We start from the raw sequence: 14,279 nt of genomic DNA, 5'->3' as shown, positions 1-14,279 counted from the left end.
ATGGCAGGGTCTTTGAGTGGCCCGGTGGCTCAGTGGTTAGCACTGCTGCCTCACAGCGCCAGGGACCCGGGTTCGATTCCAGCTTTGGGCAACTGTCTGTGTGGAGCTTGCACATTCTCCCTGTGTCTGCTTGGGTTTCCTCTGGGTGCTCCGGTTTCCTCCCACAGTACAATGATGTGCAGGGTAATTGGATTTGTCATGCTAAATTGCCCACAGTGCTCAGGGGATTAGGAGGGTTAGACTTGGGGAATGGGTCTGGGTGGGATGCTCTTCAGAGGGGTGGTCTGGACTTGTTGGGCCAATTGGCCTGTTTCTACTCTGTAGGGATTCTATGATTCTTTTTAGCCAAAATCTGGCCTTGTGTTTTTGTGGCTTATTGCAGCCAGTTTTGTCTATTAACCTCTCACCTTAAGCTACCCTACTTTAATTCTAACTCCATGAGAAAGGCCATAAGAAATTGGAACAGGCGTAGGCCATTTGGCCCCTCGAGCCTGTTCCTCTACTCAAGAGGATTATGGCTGCTCCGACACTTTCCTGCCCTTTCCCTGAAAACCTCGATTTCCCAACTAATCCCTAAATCCACACAAGGACACTGTTCCCCACAGCTGTCTGTGGTAAAGAGATCCAAACACTCACGACCTTTTGAGAGAAGAAATTCCTCTTCATTCTGAAATTGGCATCCTTTAATTCTCTTCCCATTCGATCATTGTCTAGGCTCACTGCCTTCTCATAATCAGGCAGGAGGGGAATAGACTGTTTAATAAACAAATATATTCAGGTTGGCTGTTAATTCCGTCCAATATTTAGCATAGCAAATGGAGCTCAAAGAATTTATTTTATGAAGCCTACCTTTTCCTTCATTTCGTGGCTCAGTGATTTTGCCCCTGAGTTTGCTTACAGCAGCATTCTGGTAAAGAAGATGGAAGATTTGTACTTTTCTATTCATGGAGATTAATCTTTGATTCCTGGAAACTTCAGGGAGAGCCTAGAGGTTTGGCAAGTCAACTCTCGGATCAAAGATAGATGTGGGAAAAAGCACGCACATACTCTTTATCTCTCGTGGACTCTGTTTCTCACGCAGACACAGACACACACAGACACACACACAAAGACATACACACACATGCACACACAGACATACACACACATGCACATACACACACGCGCACACACACACACACATACACGCAAACACACACAGACATACACACACACACACAGACACACACACACACAGACATACGCACAAACACACACACACAAACACACAAAGTCTCTCTCCCTCTCTTTCTGTCACAGAGATCTTCACAAACTGTCACCCACAGAGGCACACAATCTCACACACACACAGAAACTGCTACATTCATGTACCTACTCACTCTCGCTCTCTCACATTTGCACACACACAAACGGGTCGCATTCACACTCACACAGACGCATACACATGCAGCCTATCTCACATGCTCATACATTCACAGTTTCTGACATTAACAGGCACGCACACAGTCTCCCACTTGCACACACTCACACACATACACACACACCCTCATTCTCTCACATACACTATCAGACATGTACATTCTCACGTGCAATCGAACATTCATTTTCATTCATGAGTACACTGTTACATGTACAATCTCTCACATACACTGTCTCTCCCAAACACAAATACACATGTCACAGACAGAAGTGCCAAACTGAAGTTGCTAGAGACTGGGAGACAGTGGCCTCATGGTATTATCGCTGGATTGTTAATTCAGAGACCCAGATTTAAATCCCACCATGCAAGATGGTGGAATTTGAACTCCGGATCTGGAATTAACAGTCTAACAATGGCAATGAATCCATCACTGTTGAGGGGAAAAAGACATCTCGTTCTCTAATGCCTTTTAGGGAAGGAAATCTTTGGCCTACATGCGACTCCAGGCCCACAGTAATGTGGTTGACTCTTAGCTACCCTCTAGGATGGGCAATAAATGCTGAACTAGCCAGCAATGTTCTCAACCTGTGAATGAATAAGATAAAAAACAAAGATGTGAGAAGGGTACATGTAGCCATTTAGCTCTTGAAAGAAGAGAATAGGACTGAAGTTTTCTTTGCGGGGGGGGGGCACGATATTCATTTGGTAGTTTCAACTAGTTTCAGCCAAGTCTTGGCCTGAGTAAAACCAGAGACCAGGAATGCTGCTGAAGGCATAGCCTCCAATGGTTGGCAAAGCATATTAAAGATGAATGAAATGAGACGCCACATCAGGAGGACTGCAGAAATTTCTGAAGGTTATCCCTGAGAGTCATTCTTGAAAAAGGTACCAGTTGGGGCTGTGCCCCTGTTTTAAAAATAAAACACACTTGGGTTCGGGAATCTGCATTTGCAAAACAGATAGAGCAGTTTGAAGTTTAAAGGTGAGAGTGGCTACTTCATGTCAAAGTAAAGTTAAGTTGCTGTCCACTGTGACAGGAACTGAGAAAAATAACAGTGGCAATTAAGTGCTGCAGCAGTCTCGACATTCTGCTAATGCTGAGAGTCTGCAGAATCAGTTAGAAGTGTGGTAACTCAATATTACACATTATAAATCTCAATCACAACAAAAAAGTGCAAATAAAATGTAAGATGTTCACAACTAACCATTGACCTTCCAGATGTTATTTAAGCTGTCTCTTTAAACTTTAAAGGAAACATTGATAATGAACGCCTGGCGATTGCTAAAACGAAAATCCCCAAAAAATTCAGAGGAATAGTATTTGATGAGTGGCTACAAGAGAAAGGTAAACTCCATTAAAAACTTTAACTCTTTCTGTTCGGTTCATTCGTTTTAAAACAAACATCTAAAGCTTGCATTAAAGTCTTATTTGAAAAAGCAGTAATTTAAAAAATAATCGTGTATATTGAACAAAAGTCTTGACTTAATGTAATTTATAACTTGTATGGAGTAACTTCATTTTATATTGATAAATCACCCTTATAATTCATCATCATTAAACTGTAGTTAAAGGGACTGTCAGCCTTTGGCTTCGTAATAAATTATGCATGAAATTCTTAAAAAGGTGAATTGTAACTTGCATAATACATGATAATTCACTGGGTAAATGTGGAGAAATAAGCTTGCTTTTAAAGTGGACACTTTACATCCAATTGAAGAATTTAATGTTTTATAAGAAACCTCAAATTAACCTAAATGAAGTGTTACTTAATATCACCTTTTACCCAAGATCCCAATCATTAAAGTCCCTTTAACGCTCATTGTAAGGTAAATCTTAATATGACTCAGACTTAATATTCAGATGGATGCATGCATGGTTATTATATATGTTTGATTCTCTTTGATTCTTCTGAACTTTTGAAAGCTTATGTCTGGAAATTACGCTGTAGAACAGAAGAAAATTTGCACCTATAAACTGTTTGTGTGTATGTTGGATGATGACAGTGATATGAGGCTAAAAGTAGCTACCATTCCACACAGTTCCCACAAGACCTGACAAGTGGCTCCATCTGTTAATTGATGGTGTCGGTTAAGGGTGAGATCACACCCTGCTTTCCACTTCAAACCTATGGCCAGCTATGGAGCCAATCGTCTCTTGGTTAGACAACGGCCTCTCTGTTATTTGATTTGCTGCTTGCCAAGTCACTTTACACTTTCCCATCCACAATCTTTAATAGATATACAACCAATAAATGAAAATGAAAGAAGACATGTTATCTATGGTTCAACTGTTATCTAGAACAGACTTAACAATTCCGACTACTCCTGTAACACAACCAATTTAAGACAATCATTGGAGCTCATAATGTGAGCTATTTAGGCTTGCTAGAAGCATCACAGATTCATGTACAGGGGCCCGTAATCTACAAACAAAAAGATATATGTTCTCATTTTGCACCTTCCTTTGAATGAGAGAGCTTTGTGTTCCCCTTCCTTTCTCCACGGTGACACTTCAGCCAATCATGGTTGGCTTTCACCTTTCTCCCTTGTCGTGATTATTTGAAATGAGGCATTCTTGCATGTGCCCTGATGAGAGCGAGATGGAAAGGTTCGGCAACGTGCCTTGGTTTCCAGCAACTCTTATGTTCCATGCCTCCCAAAGCACTTTCTTTTTATAGTTCCATTTTATTTTTCTTCTACACTGCTCATGTCCAAGTCCTGGAGACCAATGCTCAATCCTTAGAACAATCTGGGTAGTGACCCTTAGATAAGGCGTTTTGTCCTCTTGGACAGCACTTCCTGCGTTGTCATCACACTGGAAGTGTTCTCGAGCCTCTGAAGTGGAGCTCAAATAGATGTTGCTGATTCAGACAAGACAGCACTGGTCACAGAGCTGAGCTTCTCTATTAAAACAGTGTCTGGAGGGATTTCACATGAATAAATCTTCAAAGCCTTACGTCAGCATAGGATTTAAGACCATCCTCGTGTGAAATGTTTGTCACTTTGCGAAAGGAATTTTTGGTTTTGGGAACTCATTTAAAACTTTTGATCTAAGTTTTGGTTTGGATCCTTTTGTCAGTCATTTAATCACAAATAATTGCTGGAAGAAGTCTTTAAAAATGATGTCAAGTTGATTTGAATTAGCATTCCACAGATGAAACACTTCAAAATGCAAATGTGATGCGTGACACGGCACTGAAAGTAAAAGTGTAATTCTTGACAAGGGAGAGGATGTAAAAAAGAGCATTTTAAATGAGTTTTTAGATAGGACCCCAGTGGTTGGAACTTTACTGTGATTAACTATTTTATAATTAGAATACATGACGCACCCTTCGATCTCACAATGTCTGTATGCAAAGACAATTAAATAGCAATAATTCCAAAAGGCAGCATTTTTCTACCAACTCAGCACTTCCACATCATTGAGAGCTTCCTGGAGAGTATAGTTACGTGACAACTACACGGGTCTCACATTGCCACTTCTTTGTAGCTGGTCTGCCTTGACTTTGAGGGGAGGCAGTGGCCTAGTGGTATTATTGCTGGCCTACTCATCCAAAGACCCAGATAATGCTCTGGGGACCCACGTTCAAATCCTGCCAGGGCAGATGGTGGAATTTGAATTCAATAAAATATCTGAAATTAAGAATCTAATGATGGCCGTGAACTCATTGTTACTTACTGAGAAAGCCCGTCTGGTTCAGGAATACCCTTTAGAGGAAGTAAGCTGCCATCCTTACTTGGTCTGGCCGACATGTGGCTTGACTCCAAACTGCCCTCTGGGCAATTAGGGATGATCAATAAATGCTGCCTGGTCAACAATACCCTCATCCTGTGAAGGAATTTGAAAAAAAAACTTGTACTACTCATACCTCTTTGCTGAGGGATGGATACACTCTCTAGTAGTGTAAAGGGGTGTCTGAGCAGAGGGTCCTCAAATGGGCCAGAGGCTAAGCTTCAGTACCAAGCTAGCACGTTCAAAATGTTTTATTTCAAAAATATCCTTTATTCATAAAACTAGTAAAGTTTTTATATATATAGACATTACTACAAATGCAGCTTAGTTCCATTCAGTAGCATGTCAAGGAATCAAAAATAGAACATGGAACATAGCACATTATAGCACAGTACTGGCCCTTTGGCCCTCGATGTTGTGCTGACCTGTGAAACCAAACTGAAGCCCATCTAACCTACACTATTTCATTATCATCCATATGTTTATCCAATGACCATTTAAATGCCCTTAAACTTGGCGAGTCTACTGCTGTTGCAGGCAGGGCATTCCACACCCTTACCACTCTCTGAGGAAAGAAAATATTGGAGTTTAACTCTATCCAACAAATCAAAGACGTCTGTTCCATACAGGAGTATATTTACATGCATTTGAGGCACCAAAGGTTCCAATAACCCCATTTAACTTTAGCCAAAAGACCTCAAATAGTGGTCTTTCCCCACTGCTCCTCGGCAGCAGCTGCCCTAAACTTTAGCGCATCCCTCAGCTCATAGTCCTGGAACTTGAAATGTGCCAGCCTGCAACACTCAGCAATGACAGTCAAAGGTTCCACAGTGCTCTGATGCTTCTGTATCGACATCCGTCCGGGTTCCCATTCGAGCAGAGTGCACGTGAACAGTGTAACTGTGTGCACAGACATGTACTAGATCACATGTACTAGTACAACAGTTCACAACAATAGTGCACAACATGCACGATTCCAGTGGCTGAAAGCACAACCTAATCAGGATATCATTGCAGAAACACAGTTAAGTTACATCCTTTTGCAAGCTATGTGAGTGCAGCTGCTAAAGTAGGTTAATGACAGTGTTCGACACAGGCAGACAGAGGAATTAAATATACCATTGACTTTCTAATGTCGCTGTTGTAGATACCTAACTTCCAATAATATAATAAGGTTCCAATTTCCCATCTCAATTTATTCATGATTATAATGTAAAGTCCTCACATCGTCCCCAATCAGAGAACATCTCAAATCCAGTCAGAATTGAAGGAAAAGTGCATATGAAAAATTAATGCTCTGTGCCATGCAGATAAGCTTGACAGAGAGGCTTTTATTGCCTGCGTTGCATTTGTCCTTTCAGGAAAACAACCTTCTTGCTTTTGAATGTCATACTTCAAACACTCTATATGATAGGATGTTATGCGTAGCCTGTAGAAAAGTAATGCATGCTGTTATCATGGGATAATTCCCATATATGTAATGTGCATTGGGTTGAATGGATGTGCCTTCAAGATCAGAGCCCCAGCCAATGAATACAGTAATATCTCTGTTCTTTTCCAGGCCGCATGCTGACAATCTTCAATACGCAGGCTATGATTACAATTGGGGGGAAGAATAGGAGCCGCCCATTCCAGGGACAAATGTCTGGTCTTTACTACAATGGCTTAAAGGTCCTTAACATGGCCGCAGAGAGCCATCCCAACGTCAAGGTCAATGGAACCGTGAGGCTGGTGGGAGAGGTGGCCCCTGTGATTGTCAACCAGCCAATGGCGACCACCTTACCGGCCGAGATGTCCACCACCATCATGGCAACTACGACAACGATGGCAACCACCACAACCAGGAAGGTCCGAGGAACAATGAAGGTCAACCCGGTAATTTTTCTTCTCCATTGGGAACGCCATGTCTTTCCGTTTTGGTTATTAAGATTCTTTTTTCATTTGGCAATCTGGCATCCCTATAGACGCAGGAGGAGACCATTCCCCTTGACAAGGAGCATTAAGCTATAGGATTGTGACAAATATGCAAAAGAAGCAATGGTGATGTGAGAAGACACTTTCACAAAGTCTGAAAGAATGAGGGGAAATCTCACCAAAATTCTTAAGAAGGTGGCTGCCCACCTGGGGAGCCCAGAACTGTGGGCTCAGAACGAGGAGTCAGCCTTTTCAGAGTGAGATGAGAACTTCCTTCACTGATGAAATTGAGAAAATCTCATATTTGCTCCTCAGGGAATAGAGGATGCTCAATTGTTGAAATTATTCGAGGGGAGGATCAATAAAGTTTTAGGGTTTGAGGGAACCAGGGATAATGGAGAAAGAGGTCGGAAATGGAGTCGAGGTAGATGATCAGACATCACCTTATGGACTGGCAGAGTGGACTCAAGGAACCAAATGGTCTACTCCTGCTCCTGTTTCTTTAATTTCTTACATTCCTATTTGTTCACGAGTATGGAGATCATGAATTGTCGTGACTTTGACATTTGATAATGATTGGGTTTCGGAGGTTTGCTTAGGGGCTGTTGTGGTGCAGTGGTATTGCCTCTATCTCTGAGCCAGGAGACCTGGGTTCAAACCCATCTTCTCTATAGGTGTGTAAGAGCATCGCTGAAAAGGTTGGTTAGAAAATATTTATTCGGTTTGTTTGTCCACCCATTTCAGATTTAAGTTCATTGGCTAAAAAAAAGAGCAAAACTGTTTTCGTAAAAACTGAAAAAACTGCTGAAACTATGAATTAGAAATAAAAACAGAAATTGCTGGAAAAGCTCAGCAGGCATGGCAGCATCTGTGGAGAGAAATCAGAGTTAACGTGTCAGGTTGAGAAACCCTGCCTCAGAGCTCTATCCGAAATGTTAACTCTGCTTTCTCCCGACATGTGATACAAGACCTGCTGAGCTTTTCCAGCAATTTCTGTTTTTGTTTCCAGAATTGTTCTTTTTGTGTTATTATGGGCAGCAATACACTGACAGAAAGTAGGTAGAACCAGATTCTGTGGTAAAGCTCAACTGGCCGGTGAATAAAAATTCAAAAGGGATATCATTTGGAGGGCAACAAGGAAAGAGCAGAAGGGGCTAGTTTTATAGCTCTACCAGAGAACCAACATTGGATGATTGGGCTGACTGGCCTCCATATTCTCACAGAATCACCGAACTGTACGATGCAGTGATAGGCCATTCAGCCCATCATGCTAGCACTGTTTCCAATATCAAGAGCCAATCTCCTGCCTTTTTCCCATATTCCTGCACACCATCTCTGTCCAAATTGTCATCCAGTGCTCTATGGAATGCCTCAGTTGATTCTGAACATGTTGAGTGAGAACAAGGGAAGTGAAAAGAGAGAAAAAGCACAAAAGGATTGACAAAGGGGAACTGTGTGAATCAACTCCAACATCATGAAAGCAGTGAAAGGGTATGATAGCAGGACTGAGAGTTTATTGCTGCCACAAAAGAATGAACGTGTCTGGGACGCTTTCTCCAGAAACAAGATGGCAAGACTTAATAGAGGTTTTTCCAATTACAATATGATGAAGTTCGATTGGGTAATTGTCGAGGTGTTGTTTTCACTCATGACAATCATATATTTATGGTCACCTAGGTTTGGCCTCCTCTATCATTGTCATAAATACATTCAGGACGGAATTTGGGGCAAATGTATTTCCCAGAGGGGAGTTAGGATGTGGAGTTGGCTGTCATACAGAGCATTTGGAATGAGTAATAGAGATACATTGAAAGTATAGCAAACATATAAGACCATAAGATATTGGAACAGAAGTAGACCACTCAGCCCATCGACTCTGTTGTGAGATCATGGCTGATCTGATAATCCTCAACCTTACTTTTCACCATCACACAGAAGGGAGGAGATGCTGATTGGGCAAAAGGAGTTTGGTAGGAGATGCATTAACACCTACATAGGCTCTTTGGAAAATTCCTGTTTTTATAAATTCAATGTAATTTTGCATTAGCATCAGTTTGGAAGCTGACAGTTTCTGAACAGTCAGTTTATCTCAGATAAAAGCAAATATGCCAAGTCAGAAAGTTGCACCTCACAACATAGTTTGAAGAAGGTTTACTGACATCATTGCTAGATTATCAATCTCGAGAGTGAGGAAATGATCTCCGGATGAGTTCAAATCCTGCCATGACAGATGATGGAATTCAAACTTGATAGAAATCTGCAATTAAGAGTCCAATGATGACCATGAAATCTTTGTCAATTGTCAGAAAAGCCTGTATGGTTCACTAATGCCTTTTAGAGAAGGATATCTGCTATCCTTACCTGGTCTGGCTTACATGTGACTCCAGACCCACAGCAATGTGGTTGACTCTGAACTGCCCTCTGGGTGTAATTAGGGATGGGCAATAAATGCTGCCTGGCCAGCGATGCCCGCATGCCACAAATGGAATGAGTAGAACTCGCACTGCTTTGAGTTTTAGTCTGTTGCACTGCTTGATTGGCCAAAAAGTTCTCCACTCTTCCAGACTCCTGAGGGGATTTTTAATGCAGAGGTCAGGATATTAAATCTAATCACAATGGCAGTTTCTGCCACGCAAGGAACACGACTGATGAACCGCTCAGTGCAGTTGGTGGGATCTTGCTGTGCTCTGAAGTGTTCCTGAATTTACTGCGGCCACCACATAAACACTGGCTGAAAAAAGACATCACCTCAACTCATATTCCGCTTGGGAACCCTGCAGCCCAATGGTATCAATGTGGACTTCACCAGCTTCAAAATCTCCCCTTCCCCCACTGCATCCCAAAACCAGCCCATTACTTCCCCTCCCCCCCACTGCATCACACAACCAGCCCAGCTCATCCCCTACCCCACTGCATCCCAAAACCAGCTCAGCCTGTCTCCACTTCCCTAACCTGTTCTTCCTCTCACCCATCCCTTCCTCCCACCTCAAGCCGCACCTCCATTTCCTACCTACCACTTCATCCCGCCTCTTTGACCTGTCCGTCTTCCCTGGACTGACCTCTCCCCTCCCTACCTCCTCACCTATACTCTCCTCTCCACCTATCTTCTTTTCTCTCCATCTTCAGTCCGCCTCCCCCTCTCTCCCTATTTATTCCAGTTCCCTCCCCCCATCCCCCTCTCTGATGAAGGGTCTATGCCCGAAACGTCAGCTTTTGTGCTCCTGAGATGCTGCTTGGCCTGCTGTGTTCATCCAGCCTCACACTTTATTATCTTGGATTCTCCAACATCTGCAGTTCCCATTATCACATCACAAAAAGTTCTTCCTTTCATTTGTGGGATTGTGTGGAGCTTTTGTTTTTTTTGAGAAAGGGTAAACGTTGGAATTCCAGGCAGGTCAGTAAAAGGATGTGGATTCACAGAATCGCATTAGAAGTATCTAATTTACCGTAAAATGATACTCTTTGATCAGGCATGCTGCACTGTAAAATGGGAAAAGTTACATCAATGGCCTATGCTGAGATCAAGCCTGTGTTTTTGCAGATCACAGTGAAGCAAGGAGAATTCGTGATATGAAACGAGCTCAGGGGGCACTGGGAGATGGAAGTATTCTGAATGCTGCCTTGAAATGCTTGTATGTATGTTCTTTCTCTGTAAATTGGGGAAATTCAAGGCGCATTGGCAAAAATCAGGTACACACGTTTGTACAGGAGAAGTAAATTGGGCCCAGCTTGTCAGGTTGAAGTCCCAAGAGTTCAAGTGGGACTCAGTGTGCAGAGAAATCGGACAAACATTAACAAGAATAGAATAGAATAGACTAGAATAGAATTTTATTGACACGCGTACTCAGGTGCAGGAGTAGAGTTGAATGTTTTACAATATTGCCTCTTATAGCACTATCTGAGGTACAAATACCGAAGCACACATCTTGGACACAAGAGGAAAATAATGGAAAAGTGGTTGCATTACTTTATAGTGTTTAAAGAGTCAGTTAGAAATAAGACATAGTTAAAAGATTGACATTCAAGTCAGATTTTTTTAAAAAGTCCAAACAAACATTATATTGCATGACAAAGGTGAACAGCAGCTGTATAGAGCTTTAGTTCAGCTACTTTCGGAATTTTGTGCAGAACTCTGTTTGCCACACTATCAGAAGGACGTCGATGCTGTGCAGAAAAGATTTTTCAGGATGTTGCCTGGTTTGGACGGTATTCGCTATGAAGAGAGATCGAACAAACCTGGCCTGTTTTCACTTGAACATCAAAGGACGAGGGGGAGAACTGGTCGAAGTTCACAAAATTATGAAAGGCCCCCAAATAGAATGGATAGAACATAGAAAGTAGAACATAGAACATAGAACAGTACAGCACAGAACAGGCCCTTCAGCCCACAATGTTGTGCCGACCATTGATCCTCATGTATGCACCCTCAAATTTCTGTGACCATATGCATGTCCAGCAGTCTCTTAAATGACCCCAATGACCTTGCTTCCACAACTGCTGCTGGCAACGCATTCCATGCTCTCACAACTCTCTGTGTAAAGAACCCGCCTCTGACATCCCCTCTATACTTTCCACCAGCAGCTTAAAACTATGACCCTTCGTGCTAGCCATTTCTCCCTGGGAAATAGTCTCTGGCTATCAACTCTATCTATGCCTCTCATTATCTTGTACACCTCAATTAGGTCCCCTCTCCTCCTCCTTTTCTCCAATGAAAAGAGACCAAGCTCAGTCAACCTCTCTTCATAAGATAAGCCCTCCAGTCCAGGCAGCATCCTGGTAAACCTCCTCTCAACCATCTCCAAAGCATCCACATCTTTCCTATAATACGGCGACCAGAACTGGACGCAGTATTCCAAGTGCGGTCTAACCAAAGCTTTATAGAGCTGCAACAAGATCTCACGACTCTTAAACTCAATCCCCCTGTTAATGAAAGCCAAAACACCATATGCTTTCTTAACAACCCTGTCCACTTGGGTGGCCATTTTAAGGGATCTATGTATCTGCACACCAAGATCCCTCTGTTCCTCCACACTGCCAAGAATCCTATCCTTAATCCTGTACTCAGCTTTCAAATTCGACCTTCCAAAATGCATCACCTCGCATTTATCCAGGTTGAACTCCATCTGCCACCTCTCAGCCCATCTCTGCATCCTGTCAATGTCCCGCTGCAGCCTACAACAGACCTCTATACTGTCAACGACACCTCCAACCTTCGTGTCATCTGCAAACTTGCTGACCCATCCTTCAATCCCTTCATCCAAGTCATTAATAAAAATTACAAACAGTGGAGGCCCAAGGACAGAGCCCTGTGGAACACCACTCACCACTGACTTCCAGGCAGAATATTTTCCTTCTACTACCACTCACTGTCTTCTGTTGGCCAGCCAATTCTGTATCCAGACAGCTAAGTTCCCCTGTATCCCATTCCTCCTGACCTTCTGAATGAGCCAACCATGGGGATAGTCAGAGCTTTTTTTTTCCCCCAGGGTAAAAAATACCATTTACTTGGGGACATAGGTTTAAGGTGAAAGGGGGAAATATTAAAGCAGATGTGGGAGGACACAGAGGGTGGTTTGTGAAGGGTGACCTGATCGAGGTGTGCAAAATCATCACGGGTATAGATATAGATAAGATGAATGGCAGGTGCCTTTTCCCTAGGGTGGGGTCATTTCATGATTAGGGGGCATATTTTTAAGGTGAGCGGAGAAAGATTTAAACTGCCAGAGGAAGTGGTGGATGTGGATACAGTTACAACGTTTAAAAGACATTTGGATAAGTACATGAATAAGAAATGTTTAGAGGGATATGGGCCAGTGGGACTAGTTTAGTTTTGGATTATGGTTGGCGTGGACTAGTTGGACTCAAAGGTTTGTTTCTGTGCTGTACGACTCTATAACTTAATGACTCTGCTATTTATTCCAAATGCTCGATACGATAGCAAGCTCTACATCCTTACATTAGAATGGGTACGTGGCTGTTGTTGACAGGGATAGACTCAATGAACTGAGGGTTCTTTTTCCGTGCTCTCAATCTTAATGACTCCATGACTCTCGTTTTATTTTTGCAGTGTCTTGGCCACTGTCAGCTCGCCTCTCAAGGGCGAGGTTTAGTGATATTGTTTCTTGAGCAATTTCCACGTCGTGGAGCTGTGTTATTGTAACAGTGTCATAAACACTCTTTTACTGCAAGACAATAAACGTCAGGGGATTTGACAAACATTCTCGGCATGACTACAACCATTGCAGAAAGACATTCAGCAATTCATTCCACTTCCCTCGGAATATTAAAGCTATAACTCTCGGCAGGCAGCCTGTTGTTTTTGGAAGTTCTGAAGCGCTTTGGTTGATGGTGGAATTTCTGACATCACTGGACCTGTTTTTTTGTGCCTCTTTTGACAACAGAAACTTTACAAGGATCTGGTCAGTGCTCCAATGCAGCACTGAATGGTGCTTGTAAAAGATGGGTTTTTAGCATGCTTTTCACAAGCCTTTCTCCAAAAATTGTTGCATTAATTACAAAGCAATCCTTGTGAAACAGGCTTTTCTCGTTGCCCTACGTTTTATTTGGTGCATTTCAGGACACTCTCTCAGACTCAACAATAAACTCAGTCTGTTGCACAAATCAGACTGTTCTGTATCTTGGCCTCTGAAACAGCAAAGGCAGCTCACAGTAAACATTAGTTCATCACTGACAAGGAAAAGGCAAATGAAATTGCAGCTTATCTTTCGCCTGGGACATAAAAATAAGGTTTCCAAGCAGCGTGAATGCACTGCAGCTCTTTAGAGTTGCCTTCATTATGTTATCTCTTCCAGTGCAAATATAAAAGGCGAACAGATTTCAAATCACCTCAAGGCACAGGCTAAAGCCCACACCACCATGGTTGTGCTCTGCGCATGTGTGAGTGTGTGTGTGTGTGCAGATGTGCCTTTTTGTGTGCTTGTCACTGCCTGTGCATGTGTCCCAGTACATGTGCAGGTAGCGTGCATATCCCTGTGAATATGTGTGTGTCCCTGTCTGCATATCCCTGTGAATATGTGTGTGTCCCTGTCTGCATATCCCAGTGAATATGTCTGTGTCCCTGTCTGCATATCCCTGTGAATATGTGTATTTCCCTGTCTGCATATACCTGTGAATATGTGTATGTCCCTGTCTGCATATTCCTGTGAATATGTGTGTGTCCCTGACTGCATATCCCTGTGAATATGTGTATTT

General features: G+C 42.6%; 1 protein-coding gene across 32 annotated transcripts in view; it reads left to right on the top strand.

Moving 5' to 3' along the window:
- The window catches only part of nrxn3a (neurexin 3a), a 2,036,587-nt gene that overhangs the window by 1,781,900 nt on the left and 240,408 nt on the right, over nucleotides 1-14,279 (top strand). For 17 of the 32 annotated variants that reach the window (XR_009446220.1, XR_009446219.1, XM_059649000.1 and 14 more), the window contains 2 exons: nucleotides 2,673-2,765; nucleotides 6,715-7,028. Coding sequence is in view for 28 of the 32 variants with exons in the window: in XM_059649000.1 (XP_059504983.1) it covers nucleotides 2,673-2,765; nucleotides 6,715-7,028 (407 nt within the window). In the remaining 4 variants the exon portion in view is untranslated. The remainder of the gene's footprint in view (nucleotides 1-2,672; nucleotides 2,766-6,714; nucleotides 7,029-14,279) is intronic. The other 15 variants (XM_059649003.1, XM_059648989.1, XM_059648993.1 and 12 more) reach the window with 2 other exon arrangements.

Source organism: Stegostoma tigrinum, chromosome 10, assembly GCF_030684315.1.
Source record: "Stegostoma tigrinum isolate sSteTig4 chromosome 10, sSteTig4.hap1, whole genome shotgun sequence".
In the NCBI taxonomy this organism is placed as follows: Eukaryota; Metazoa; Chordata; class Chondrichthyes; order Orectolobiformes; family Stegostomatidae; genus Stegostoma; species Stegostoma tigrinum.
The sequence above is the reverse complement of the archived record's forward strand: the minus strand, read 5'-3'. Positions and strand labels throughout refer to the sequence as shown.